This window comes from Diabrotica undecimpunctata, chromosome 1 (genome assembly GCF_040954645.1).
Source record: "Diabrotica undecimpunctata isolate CICGRU chromosome 1, icDiaUnde3, whole genome shotgun sequence".
NCBI lineage: Eukaryota > Metazoa > Arthropoda > Insecta > Coleoptera > Chrysomelidae > Diabrotica > Diabrotica undecimpunctata.
The window spans coordinates 96,592,007-96,607,445 of NC_092803.1; the positions used below are offsets into that span (position 1 = coordinate 96,592,007).

The 15,439-nt window shown below is 30.2% G+C and overlaps 1 protein-coding gene across 2 annotated transcripts in view; it reads left to right on the forward strand.

Annotated features, from left to right (window-relative positions):
• Positions 1–1,755: 1,755 nt before the first annotated feature.
• RpS24 (ribosomal protein S24) overlaps positions 1,756–15,439 on the forward strand; it is a 32,904-nt gene continuing 19,220 nt past the window's right edge. The window contains exons 1-4 of one of the 2 annotated variants that reach the window (XM_072545500.1): positions 1,756–1,913; positions 2,264–2,410; positions 2,492–2,737; positions 13,181–13,207. In XM_072545500.1, the coding sequence (XP_072401601.1) occupies positions 1,911–1,913; positions 2,264–2,410; positions 2,492–2,737; positions 13,181–13,192 (408 nt within the window). In that variant the 5' untranslated portion in view covers positions 1,756–1,910 and the 3' untranslated portion in view covers positions 13,193–13,207. Of the gene's footprint in view, positions 1,914–2,263; positions 2,411–2,491; positions 2,738–13,180; positions 13,208–15,439 lie in introns of those variants that run through there. The other variant, XM_072545503.1, reaches the window with a different exon arrangement.

Below are 15,439 nucleotides of genomic sequence, written 5' to 3' on the forward strand. Positions count from 1 at the left end.
ATACTGAAGCAACAACAGAAACTGTGAATTCTAGTTTCGGAAAATCTGGAGGTGTAGTTCAAACTCTTCTTGACCCCTATTTGGACAAAGGTCATATATTATTTGTAGATAATTGGTACAGCAGTCCTGATCTGTTTTTATGGTTACATGATCGTTGCACTAACGCTTGCGGGACTTTGCGTAAAAGTAGAAAACAAATGCCAAAAATGGAGGAACAGTTAAAAAGGGGTGAGTCTGTATTTCGTACCGCTAAAAACCAACTAATTGCTATTAAGTGGTATGATAAACGAGACGTATTCATGCTTAGTACAGCACATGACAAACATGTAGTAGATACCGGAAAAACTGATAGTAGCCAAATTTCAGTTGAATTTGATTTCGCAAATGATTGAATTAAATTTAGATGACTTCGTATACAGGCCAAGAAGAGCAGAAAATCCAGCTCCATATCGTTTAACTGGTAGACATTTCCCAACAAAAATTGCCTTAAGAAACCAAAACCACTCGACAAGCAGAAAAAGATGTTGCGGATGATAAATTGCGGAAAGAAACCGTTTACATGTTCGAACCATGCGATGTCGGGTTGTGCGTGACACCTTGTTTTGAAAAATATCATACTCTACGAAATCTGTAATGTCAGATAAGTTTCTATTTGTATTTTTTTGAGAAAAATCATTAGTTTAAATTTTTCTTGTGCCATTTTTTTGTTATTAAAATTGATTTTTGGGTTATTTAGTTTTTTTTTCGAGCATGTAATCCTTTATTTTTCATATTTATAGAAAATGAAATGTTTAGTTTCCGTTAGTTTATATATATATATATATATATATATATATATATATATATATATATATATATATATATATATATATATATATATATATATATATATATATATAAAATAATAAAGTAAAAAAAATCATAGAATTCCGAAAATTAAGTCAACTGTAACCTAAAAACCAAAAATATTTGCTTCACTGCGGGAGACGTCTATTAGCGCGGCAGCGACGGGATGCAGATCCTCTCAGTCGCTCCGCAGCGAAAAGGTTAACGTAAATATTTTTTTATTCTATTGAAATATTTGTCATTTAATCCCGTAATTCGTAAATGTCGGACGTCCAGAAAACGTCCGAGTTCGGACGTCCTGGGAATGTCCGAGTACGGACGTCCAGGGAACGTCCATATTTAGTCCACCGAAAGTACGTACGTCCAAAGTACGTCCATTTTACGTCCAGGGACGTCCGGACCAAAACTGGACGTATATTGGACGTCCATAGGACGTCCTGTGTTACTAGGGAATTTCAAGAGCATCCCTTTCAAACACATAATTTGTAAAAAAAAACAAATAAATTATTACAACCAAATTTTTTATTATTCCTGTCTTCCATTACAGCCTGTTGAATATTTTCAAAAATTGTGGTGTCCAATTTAGTTTTAATATTGGGACATTTTATTTCTTTCATTTTTAAACCACATTATTTAAAAAAATAATCAGTAGCATCTGGCTTGGGGTCCTCCGGTACTGCAGTTCTATTTTTATATGTGTCAAAATTTCGACCAAGCAAAAGCCGAATCACATACAATTTCCCGTAAAAGAATTTGCATAGTGTCATACAGAGCACAAATGTACGTGCAAGAAACGATACAAGAAAACATAAACAACTTTCTATATCAGAAACGATAACGAAATGATACAAGAAAATGCATAGTGTCATACGACCTTAACAAAAAATAAAATTACAAATATCAAAAGATCATTTATGAATCGGAACACGACAACAGTGGATATTCGGAGCTCACTCTAGGAAGCCCATGTTTATGTTCATAGTACATTTTATGTTTATAGTTTGATTAACGACCACCTTTCCCGTTTGAGCGCTCTTTTTGTGAAGTGATCTATCATAGTCAAAATGGTAGGTTAATAAAAATCTGAAAATAAATGAAAACATCGAAAGTTATTTCACAAATATAGTGGTAATTTTTAGTAAATTATTAACCGGTGAAAGCTCTTGTTTCCATATTTTTAACAATGTAACAAAACTTAGTAGTTTTTTTAATCGTAGTTGTGACTTGAAGGTGACAGTTTTGTAAATTGAGTATATGAAATTGTGGAGCTCACAAAAAAGAGTGTTAAATGCAATTTAATTTTTATTTTTACAGCAGATGAAGTACACATATAAATTTGTGAATACCTTTTTTGTTTGTATTCATTTTGGATACAACTCACTCCCATGGATCGGATACTAATTTTATTTCATTTTAGACGGAAGGTACAGCTACTATTAGAACTAGAAAGTTCATGACCAACAGATTGTTGGCTAGAAAACAAATGGTTGTTGATGTTTTACATCCAGGTCAACCATCAGTTAAGAAAACTGAAATAAGGGAAAAGTTAGCTAAAATTTATAAAGTAAGTTTCAAATACGTTTTTAATAAGCTCGACTGCTAGTCCATATTTTATTAATTCATCAGTATATTATAATGCTTTTAGGTTCTCCCAGATGTAGTCTTCGTCTTTGGCTTTAGGACAAACTTCGGAGGTGGTAAATCCACGGGATTTGGTTTAATTTATGATACATTAGATTTCGCCAAAAAATTCGAGCCTAAACACAGGTTAGCAAGGCATGGTCTATACGAAAAGAAACAACAAACTAGAAAACAGCGTAAAGAACGTAAGAACAGAATGAAAAAAGTTAGGGGTACCAAAAAGACTAAAGTCGGTGCTTCTGCTAAAAAGGTGAGCATGTCTTGATAATTGATTGGTACAATTAATGATAATTGAGTTAAATTGAATTTTCATACAATAAACATAACCTATAGATATATTTGATGTTAAATGTAAGCTTAATATACATCAGTGTTGCCATATACTCAATTATTTCATACTCTCACATAAAATTAGGGGCAAGATTTATATTATATGAAATAAAAATTTAAAACAAACAAAAACGTGAAAAATACATACATAAATAACCAAAAATGTGAAAAATACATATATAATTAAAAGCATTAAAATTATACCTATAAATATTATAAAATAAAATTATATCTTGCATTTAAAAAATACTTATATAATAAAAACCATTAATATTATGCTTAAGGTAAAAATTAATAGTTTAGAAACTTTAAGAACTACAGAATAAAGTAAAGTTAAATAAAAATAAAAAAATTAGGTTAAACAAAAGAATACACTAACGAACACAGTTATTACGAGGTTTCGCTTATAACGAGGTACATTAGATGTCCCGTGAAATTTCTATTGAAATATAATCGTCTATAGCGAGGCAAATTTGGTTATAACGAGAGAAAATAAGATCGAAAAACGTGTTTTTTACGTTTATAACCCGGCTGTGGTTATAAATAAATACCCTTTTTAACTGCCGGCAATAATCTTAACTGCTGCCCGCAATAAGCTTCTTTACAATAAATACAAATGTTTCACATCTTTAGAAAATATGATAGAATGATACTTGACAATTTAAAGAAGTCAAGAATGACAGACTGTTTACAATTGAAGAAGCAATAGTTTATGATATCCTTCAAAATACGCTTTATACATGTAGTTGGAAAAAAATGTAAGTACAGATTTTTTGTTTTAACGTATATCATTGACAATATGAGTAAACAACTTCTTTTTGTTTTAACATCTTTCATTGACAATAAAAGTAAACAACTTTTTTTTCAAAAACGCCATTCAAACAATATTATAGAAATCTACATATTTATATGTATGCACAGTATTATTGTCTGATATAACGAGGTAATTAGTCTGCCATTTCAGTTCTCGTTATAGAGGGAGTCTACTGTATTTAGCTATATTTAAAGTAGAAATACTATTTTTTTATGAATGCTTTTTAATCTAAATTCATAAATTGTGGCTTCTCATAACAAAACATATAAAAATTAATGGGAAAATCCTGTAGTTGGCTGTATACCATCGTTTTAATCAGAAGTAAAACATTTCACATTTGTATTTAGATATATACCTAAATACAAATGTGAAGTATTTTACTTCTGTATAAGTTTTTTAAAACATAATTTCGTCAAAGTATCTTTCTATTTTAAAAACTCCTATACTTTGTACAAAAAAATATGGCAACACTGTGAAGCACAAACATATATAATTCAATGCCAAGGTTATGTTCATTGCCCTAAAATTCAATTTAGCTGATACTTGTTTATTTGGTTCACTGATCTTAGTCCCAATTGTAGTAAATTTTAAATTAAGTAATTATTTTTTGCCATCTTATTTGAATTTTGACAGAACGATAGTGACTGGAAATTAATATATAACCAAACATTCTTTCAGATGAAAACTGTACAATCTCAAAATTTACTAACTTTTTAGTAGAGCATGTTTATTTAGGTTATCCCTAAGTAGTATTTTCCACTATAAACATTGCCAGTTTTTTGTTTTAGTTTGTATTAGTTGTAGCTTTTATATGTCAAAACAACATGAAAATATTTCAACCATATAAATAATAATAAAAAAAAATTAAATATGATGTTTTGAATTTTGCTACTTTTTTAGAGAAAACTTTAATTTCCATAATTATTCAGATGTTTAAAAAGTACTATTATGATAAAATAGGGTATGTCCAATGAAAAATTAGGCTTATAAGCAAATTTTTATTCTCAAAAATATAACAAATAGTAATATGGCACAAACATAAGAATTTACAACATACAAAATAAATTTAAGCTTACAATGAAACTTAGTCTTAGAAATGAGTGTACTGAAGACAAAACTCTTTATTTAACAAAATCACATTTACTATTAAATACAAACAATCAATTAAAGTAAAAACAAATTAAAATGAACAGGAAAGTTATTCAAAGATTTTCATAGAATCTAAGATACTAACGTGGAATGGTTTTCTTTTACAGTAAACCCACAATTTTCTTCTGCTCTGAAATTTTAATAGGTGTGTGGTATATTGATTTAAATGCATAGTTTTCTCTTAGAGCTTTTGAATTACTAGATGTAACTTTTACCATTTTAAAATATTCTTGGCTGTATGAAGTCTTATAAAAAAACTGCCACGATTAGCTTTTTTAGCTTGTAAAATTTTTATATCATTCCTTTTAACAGTTTCATTTTCTGTGTTTTTAGAAAAGTTACAGCCTAGATCATTAGCAAGAATCTTAAAATCTGCAAATTGATCATAATGTAAATTAATTTACTTTGTAAGGATTACCGGATTTCTTGGCTATCCAGTAAGGACTACCGGATTTAAGGGCTTTTTTGAAGTTTCTCTCAATTACAGAATGGGTATAATAATTTTCATTTGTGTATGCCCTTTAAAAGAAATTTGTGAGTAACTGAATTAAGAGTAGGAATTACTGCCACAGCATGAATGTACATACTTATTAAAAACTTGTTTATTTGCTGACCTGTGCAGTTATCACTGTAAAAAATGCTGTCTATATCTTCATTTGCACTTGCAGATCAGTCTTGGATATGCTTAAAAACACAGGTGGCTATCTCCTTAGCTCCTCTGTAGCCCTATACCTCATGTCAGAAAAAACACTAAACATCTTTTGTTTTCAAATCGAATATGGTAAAATTGTAAACATTTACTTTCAAGGCGTAATAGAATGTTGAAATTTTTCCTTTTGGGCAAGGCAATGATGCTTGAAGATCATAAACAGCAACAATTAGCGATGATCTACACTGAGATTAGTTTTTGTCTTTTTATTTTTCTAATTGTGATAATTCTTTTTCGTTTATGTGGTCTTTGTATACCTTTCTCATTACTTCTTTTTCAATTCAAAAAGTATTATTGTAGGCAGTACAATCTTCACATGCGTCTTTATTTGGAATGAAACAACTAATAATAAATTCCATATTAATGATTTTATCAAACATAACATAGATACTAACTTTTCTTTTTTGTCAGTGCACATTTTAACATCATCCTTATAAATATCACTAAGATTTCTACCTCCTGGGATTCAAATATAATGGTTCTCGATATGAGGAATCAATTGAGTAAACACTCTATACAGCGTTCCACGTTAAGAAAATAACATTAGGCTTATGGAGATCAGTGTTGCCAAAACTCTCAGGCGTGCGGTTTACTAGATTGTCGATATATTTTTCGAATTTCCATTTTCAATTAACATTTAACTGTAAAGTCAGAATAACAACTGAAGAACCACAAAGCCTTATTATCATTATGTAGTCTCAGAGAATGACATAAAATCGCTGACATACGTACACCGTATTATTTTAAGTTGCAATTAGTAATTAGATATATGCATTCCAAGCGGTCCGTTTATTTGCTTTTAAATCTGTGTATGATTTAACTAAGCAATATTTTCTACTGATTTCTATGATTCATGGTATATGATATTCTTACTGAAAAATAAATAAACTGTCGTTACTATAATTAAAATAAGATAAAATAAAATTATCTTTTGTAAATACTATTTATTTAATTAAAATCATTTTCCCTACTTTTCATCTCTTGTTTCGAATGGGCACTTTTGGTCAATTACGTTAAAAAACATTAATTTAATTTATGTCTGTGAAAACGAAAATACAAAAAATTATATAACCCTGAACCGTGCTTGTGTTCATCGTGGCATCGCTGCGCGTCTATCGTCCATAAGAAATACATGGCCCTATCTCCGCAATGTTATTTTCTTAACTTGGAACGCTCTATAGCAGTATTTGTTAGTGACTTGTCAACAGACTGATGATGTTTTATTTATTTACAGGATGTCCCCATTTTACAAAATTTAACAAAAATAAAATATGCTAACCATAATACAAGTACATACTAAAACTAAGTATTAATAAGATTAAATAATAAAATGAAATGATATTAATAAAATGAAATGATCTTAATAAAATGAAATGAAATGAATACTCCAAGTTAAATGTCACTCATCTTTGATTCCTAACATACTCAGTCAAACAATGCTTAAATCTTACATATTTTATATCCATCAGATCATGAGATTGGCTTAAGTCATTTCCAAGGATCTGAATCCTGTTAATAGGAGAGAATTTGCCATAGTTAGTGTGATAGTGTTTTATAGAAAAAAAAAGGCAGACACAAAGGCTCTAAGAGTTCCTGTGTTACATCTAAAGTTGATAAGACTTAATAAATCAGAACAGTCAGTGGTATGGTCAAGTAGTTTATGGAGAAAAACTAGATCACATTTAGTTCTGTAGTCTTCTAAGCAACTGATATTTAGCCTTGACCTTAGTTCTACCGAAGACATGTTCCTTAAGTTTAATCTATAAGCACAAATCTGGAGAAATTTATTTTGAACTTTTTCAAGGGTGTGAATATGGATAAAATAGTATGGTGACCATACTATAGAAGCATAAGACAGGATGCTACGGATGAAAGTAAGATATAAAATTCTATATGTGGGTACTGAAAGATCTCGAGAGTTTCTTGTGATAAAACCTAGATTTTGGCTAAATTTATTTGACAAATTGTTAATGTGGGGGATAAATGACAAGGAACTGTCAAATTACACTCCCAAATCTTTTAGTTCAGTCAGTCTTGATAGAAGCCTTGTATTAATCTGATAGTTGAACACATTATTTTTAGATTTGCTAAAGGATGTAACAAAACACTTATCTTTATTTAACTGGAGACCATTGGAAAGAGACCAATTATACAGGGAAGTAAGGTCTTCCTGGATCCTTAGACAATCGGATAAATTTGAAACTTTAAAATATAAAAAAAAGAGGTAAAAGAAATAAATTAGACCTACTCACAATCAATTTATGGACTCACACAAGCAACACATTCGTGATTTTAAAATATAACTTAAGGGTCATCAGCAAATAACAAAAACTAACAAACCTTGATTACCTCAGAAGTATCATTAATAAACAAATTAAAGAGAAGAGGACCCACATGTGAACCTTGTGGGACCCCTGAACTGACAAAGATAGGAATTGAAAGTGAACTCTGAATTCTTTCATCAAGATAACTACTTAACCATGAAAGAAACCACTCAGGAAAGCCAATACATCTTAATTTAAAGATGATTAAAGAATGGACTGTGTCAAAGCCCTTCGAGAAATCAGTACAGATGGAGTTCACTTGGTACCCATCCTCGAAAGCACTGATAATATAATCATGATTCAAAACAAGATTTGTAGATGTAGATTTGCCCTGCCTAAATCCATGTTGCTCATTAATCAAGAGATTCCTACAATGCCAAGTAAGATATTTGTTTAAAATTAGTTCAAAAAGTTTAGAGATGGCAGATAACATAACAGGCCTATAATTTTTTATATTGTCTCTGTCACCATTATTTTAAATACAGGAGTTATATGTTTAGTTTACTTCTCCTGTTGTCTCTGTCATCATTATTTTAAATACAGGAGTTATATGTTTAGTTTACTTTTCCTGTTTTCAGGTAAAGACATTGGATTATTCATATCAAATTCCTTATTTCGTACTGTTTATATTCACAGCATTCACAGTTTATGCTAATCCTATACAGTGGAATATCAAAGGACAAAATAGAATTCTTGAACATCATACAGAATATGACAAGATGCATTTATTCCAAATTCAATAGGGTTCTTCCTTAGACTAGAATCTATGTTAGGTTTCTTGACTATAGTCAGACAATTTTCAATTAAAGGTGACTAATCTACAAATTGAACTAAACGGTAGCGGCAACCATGTAAAATGTCAGCAGTAAATTCTTACCGGGGTCATTTTTATTGTGTATACTTCGCCCATGTAAATAAATGAAAAAGTAAGAAAATTTGCCACCGTAACAATATAAATTGGTGCGATTCACGAGTGTACAGTGAGACAAGTTCATTGAATAGTTTGAAACATCGGTAAATATATCAATATTTTGCTGGTCTATATATATATATATATATATATATATATATATATATATATATATATATATATATATATATATATATATATATATATATATATATATATATATATATATATATATATATATATATTTACGTTCTTAGAAAGAGTGAGAATGAGAGACATATGATATTTTAGTTTATTCAATCCACATTTTATATGTGCATAGGCGTAGTGTGTTCTATTTCTTGAGAATATATTTATTAAATAAACTTTATTATTAGCTTTAAAATAGTTTTGAGGTAAGTAAAGTAAATTTGAGGCAAGTTTATTCTTTATATAGTATTAACCCATTAACGGCTGTTCAATATACAAAGAGAAATTTGATAATTAATTTATTAGATTGGATTAAAAACACATAAATTAAGACTAATTTACAACCAAAAAGATTTTTTTTCTCATTTTCAATGAAAAACAGTACAATTTTTAATAAAGGAACATTTTAATAAAGGTAAATTAAATTTTAAGAAGAAAATTTTCGAGGCATTCGGGGTGTAGTTGCATTCTACACCTTTTACATAAATAAATAGTATTTATTACTTTTGCACATCCTACATTCTTGCTTTTGTAATGTGGTCAATATTGTAGAATCTGGTTTCATCTGGTAAAGCAAATTTAGAGTGACGTCCATGTACTATGTTTGACACTGATGTAGCGGTTTCTTCACTATTATAAATATAAATCTATGTCGGCTCATGCTTTCTCTTATAATGTGCACTTCTTTATCCTCATCCTTTGACCAATGCATATCAACTTGAAGCAGAGTGTGAACCAGATAATATACATGTGCTAATATTTTTTTTTAAATCTGTTATTCATTTCAAAATCGTGACGGTTATTCTGCAATGCATAAATATTTGTAAAATATATAATGCTCTCAATTACTTTTTTGTCAAAAAAGAGTGAAAAAACTTCAATATATAACTTGCCTCCATGGTTGGCTTTTATATTGTCTAAATATCAATCAGACTGATGTTGAATTACTACTGAGCACGGAGGAGTATCTGTTCTTAGAACTTGAGACAAATTTGGATTTACTATTTTTGCCTGGTTTTTTCCTTGGACGTTTTATCTGTGGTTCAGAGGAATATCATAATCAGAATCGTCAGAATTCCCAATCACTTGTATTTCCTATGTATCTATACTATCAAATTTTATTGATTCTTCAATCAACAAATAATATTATCATCAATGTCTTCTACATCAGAAACTTTCTAATCTAATCTCGGCGGCAAATAAACCACATTAAGTGAGTCAGCATTTTCACAATCTGAGTCTTCTTCTAACAAGGCTATTAACTCTGGTAGTTAGTGATCCTTATTTCATATTTAGAGAATTTACTGAAATAAACAAATGCACTACTATATAGAAATGTTTGTTCAACGTTAAGTTTCCCAAAAAAAAAAATCTTTATTTCGAAATTAAAAGTTTACTATTTTGAGAAATACTACAAACTACTACATTTAATGATTTAAACTTGACTATTGAAACATAATAATTATAATAATAATAATAATAATAATGATTTTTTCCCTTTTTATAACATCGGACATCGGAATCTGCTGATTCTTAATAGTAGGGGAGCTTATGGCTACATTTCTATATACACATATTCACATGATAGTTTAGCTTACTTCATTTTAATTTATATAAACTTCGTAATATATTTATATATTTATATAAACAAATAAACACTAGACAACTTTCAAATTAAGTTAAAAAATATATATAATGTTTACAGCACACAGCAATTCTATAGATAGAGAATGATGTGTAATGACGAGATCGTATGTTAAAATTTCAGATTGTTTAGTCTAATGGAAAAAATAAGTATTTTCCAAAGTTTTCTGTTTTTTGAAGTGCTGTATTAGGTACTCTAGTAAAAATAAAATTTTACTTTAATTTGTTAGATAACTATAAGATACCTCTCAAAAGACACATGATAATTTAATAATTATATCGGTCTTAGATAATTAAATCAATTCAAATCAAGTTTAAACAAAACAAATATAACGTTTGTAGCAAACAGCAATTCTATAAATAGAGAATGAAGTGCAACGACGAGATCGTATGTTAAAATTTCAGATTGTTTCGTCTAATGAAAAATATAAGTATTTTGTAAAGATTTCTGTTTTTTGAAGTACTTTATTAGGTACGCTATGTAACAATAAAATTTTACTTTATTTTGTTAGACAACTATAAGATACCTGTTAAATGACACATGATAATTTAATAATTAGGTTGAGTTTACCGAAAGTACAAGCTGATTATGGCCGCAAATGTTAAACATGGAACAAAAAATTTCGGTATAGCAGTGTTGGCATGTTTTTATAATGTAGATGCTGTATGCTTCAAATATAAAAAGATAAAGCTTTAGAAAAGTACATTTTGTTTATATTATGTTATGAATTCTGCAATTTTTGATTTATATAAAACAAAAATGAGTAAATATTTGTTTCTTTGGAGATTAATTGCAGTTAATTATTAGACATTTTTTTAGCAATTACCCTTTGATAGAATAGGGGATAGATTTGGCAATCGTCAAATCAGCAGTTGCCAGATTACAACAGATGTTTGCAATTAATCTCGAAAGAGACAAATATTTACTCGTTATTGCTTCGTATAAATTAAAAATTGCAGAATTCATAAAATAGTTTAATCAAAAGGTACTTTTTAAAAGCTTTATCTCTTTATATTTGAAGCATACAACATATGCATTGTAAAAACATACCAACACTGCCAAACCGAAGTATTTTTGACATTTGCGGCTATATTCAGCTTGTACTTTGGGTAAACTCAACCAATAATTATATCAGTCTTAGATTTAATTTTTACGTAATTACTTATGTGTTTAAATAAATAATTCAAAATTTTTTTGGTACGCCTCTGCAAAATTGATAAATGGAATATGATTTCGTTGAAAAGTTATCGTTAAGCGCTTTGTTAACTGCGATGTTGCCAAGTAATCACCTTCAATTAAAAATTGTTTTAGTATACATTTTTCCTTTGAGAAAAAAGGAAATAAATAAAAATACAAACAGAAGAACCAGACCTATTAACCGAGGTGCAATAAAGTTCTAGCACTAAAAGGAACCTATGGTAAAAGTTTTCAGGCTATAGGTCTTTTCCTAAGAGCATGTGAAAAACAAATTTAGTACAAATCGTAAACAACAAGTATAAGTTAAGTACCTACCTAGGACATCAGTGTTACTTAAATGGACTCATCAATAAGATGGTCAATCTACTATAGTGGTTGATGGTCTTTTAATAAGCACAGAACAGAAATTCATACTCGAGAATTTTATGCTCTGGACTATGCAGATGATGTAGTTATAGTGGTGATAGGTATGCAGGACGTTATTGCTGATTACATGCCTTAAGCATAGTAACTAGCTGGTGTTTGAAAGATGAAACTTTCAGGTAAATGCTAATAAAATGATACTTATTTCTTATATAAACAGGAGGAGCTTAACAATTCAATCTACGAACATGAATGGAAAAACTCTATTATTCTCAGGAGATGTTAAGTTCAGATAACCTCAGAGTTATCCCGTATAGGAAATTGACATGGAATGCTTACCTCACAAATATCACCACTAATGCATGCAACAAGGGGTCTTTGCACAAGCAGTAGATTTTGTGGCAAAACATGGGCTCTGAAACCTAAAATGCTCTATTTGTCTGATTGATGATGATTTGCTGAAACAATAAGATTGCATATTTTAATATTTGGAACAAAGTAATCCATTAGGATGCCCACAGACTTTATGTCTGCGAAACAAGATTTTTAACTTGAACTACATAATAATCTATAGAGAAAGAGTAAACACAAAATGAAATCACATAAAGTCACAAAAGATGCCCTCACATTTTATACTAATGGGTCAAAAACACAAGAGGGCGTAGGAATACGGTTTACTGGTGCTAACACCAGACTGTTAATAAGCCTCAGAAATACTTCAAGCAGAAATTTCGAAAAAGCCAAAATGTTTATTGCTTGCATATGATGCAATAACAGCTTTCATTTCATTCCGATACTAAGAAAACCATGTTCTACATAAACATTATGCGGAATAAGTAATAACTGCTCTGAACAAATCAATATATAAAATAAATGTTAGAACAAAGATACAGCTGGCAGTATATTTAAAAAGATCAGAAGAATACCATACTGCCATTTCTACAAAAATAATTGCTCCTTCATTTCAAATTGACTAACAATATTTAGAAAATTTAAAATGTTAAGTAATTTTATACTGTACTATTTATTTATAAATATCTATATAATTTTATTCGATTTACAGGGAAAGAAATAGATTTCTATATCTCGTCAACTAAAGGTTTGAAAGAGTTTTACCCCTTTGTCTTTAAACTTATCACTTTTTTAGTGTTTATTAACATAGGTTCCTTACCCACCTAACAGTTTTAAACCCTCATATTTTTGATTGCAGTATAGTGTTTATGTGGATCATGAGCTGCTTCTTGTTCAGTTTGAAGTATTTGGTACTATAGTTGTTTGTTAAATTAAACAAAAAAAAAATAAAATAAAAACGTTTTATCTTTATGGCTTAATGTTAAATTAAAAAAAGTGCATGGGCCAAACATTTTACTACCATATTCTCTTTGACAGGTTTAAATATGGCAAAAGTTAAAATGGTATTTTGGGAGCAACTCGTACAATAACATAAATTTATTTACTCGTGCCTATGAAGACAGGCCAATCCCGACATAATCACCTATTAGTCGTATTATTAAAAAATTGGAATCGTTTGTTTGTATACAAAACTGTCGAAAATGAACGGATCTACTACAAGAGAAAACAATCAAGGAAGTTTGGCAAAATAGGGAAATCGATGTTTGTACGGAAATTTAACGGGCAATAAATACTTAGAATTGTTGCAAAATTAAATGATTCTTGCAGTTCAATTCCTACATGGATTGACCTACTTTTTCTTCGTTTGTATACATGGTTAGAAACACTACTTTAATATCAGCTTATGACATTATAACGAGAAGCAAACGTGTTTGCTCGGCCAGTGATATTTCATGGAGCTGTGGCGAAATCGGTAGATACCTTAGGCAAAAATGAGTCGATTTCGGTATATCATATACACGCTTTTAAATTTGAAATTCATTTCAATTCATAGTTCATTTTTATGTTAATTTTGATTTTCTCTCTAGGGATCTTTTTGGCAATCTTTCGGTCTTCATTCTCAAAACATGACCAGCCCATCGAAGTCTCTGAAGTTTAACGAATTCTGAGGTTGATGCCTCTTGATACGAATTCTGAGGTTGATGCTTCTTGATACGAATTCTGAGGTTGATGAACAGTTGGTAGAGTTCATGGTTGTACCTGGGTCTCCATGCTCCGTTTTCGTTAATAGGTCCAAATATATTCCTTTGGACTTTTCTTTCGAAGAATTCCAGCTGTCGTTTTGTGTCTTATGTCATCACCCATGTATCACATCCATAATCATACTATTGGTCTGATACTAGTTTTGTAGACCCTGCTTTTCGATCTCCAGTTTGTGTTTTTGGAGCGGAACACATGGGCGAATTAAAAGTAAGCTTTGTTTCTCTTTACTATTCTTTGAATTTCTGTTTTTATCTTGATTTTAATCAATTATTTTTTAAATTGTTTTAACGCAAATCAATTATCAGTTTATGTAAAATGCCCCGAAGAAAATCAAACCTCAAGAATGCGTGTAGCCAAGCCGCAAGACGTACATGAGTTGCAAGGGCTAATAGATCAGGCGAATAAACTACTCAACTAAATGAAGATCAGAGAATGAGGTCAGAAGAGAACCGTGCACAAGAATCTCATGCACATCGTGACCAATGTGTACAACAGAATATATTAACAACAGAGCTGCACGTTAGCAGTATATAACTACATCCAGAACGAGAAAGACAGCAAATTAACCGCGCATTTACACGTATATCATTTGTTCGTCTTGCATTTGAATATGCCCCAAACATTAATTATTGGTGCGATGGGGACAGTATGCCAGTATTGTCAGGCATTGAAGTTTCATAATGAAGCACTTGACATTTGTTGCGCATCAGGAAAAGTTGTGTTACCGTCTCTTACTACTCGACCAGAACCTTTAAAATTACTTATTACTAGTGATTCAGAAAATTGTTAGATGGTGGGCGAACAGCACATGCAGTACTCAAGCTGCCATTAGACGTTCCTAGCAAACCAAATGCAGTGTGTAACATTAAAAAAAAAGTGACATGGTTGCAGTGATGCAAACGAGTTCAGTTATTATCTGGGATAAATGTACTATGGCTCATAAACATTCACTCGGAAGGATTGCATAGAAATATGCAAGATTTAAACGGCAACGACAAACTATTCGGTGGTGCTGTCTTACTACTGCCTGGAGACTTCCGACAGACATAACCGGTTAATGCTCTCTTTACATATGCGGATGAGATTAATACATGTTTAAAAACAATCGTTTTTTTGCGAAACAGTTTGACGATTAACATAAGAGTACAAGTGCAAAATGATCTATTGGCGCAAATATTTTTTAAACATTTGCTGGATATTGGAAATG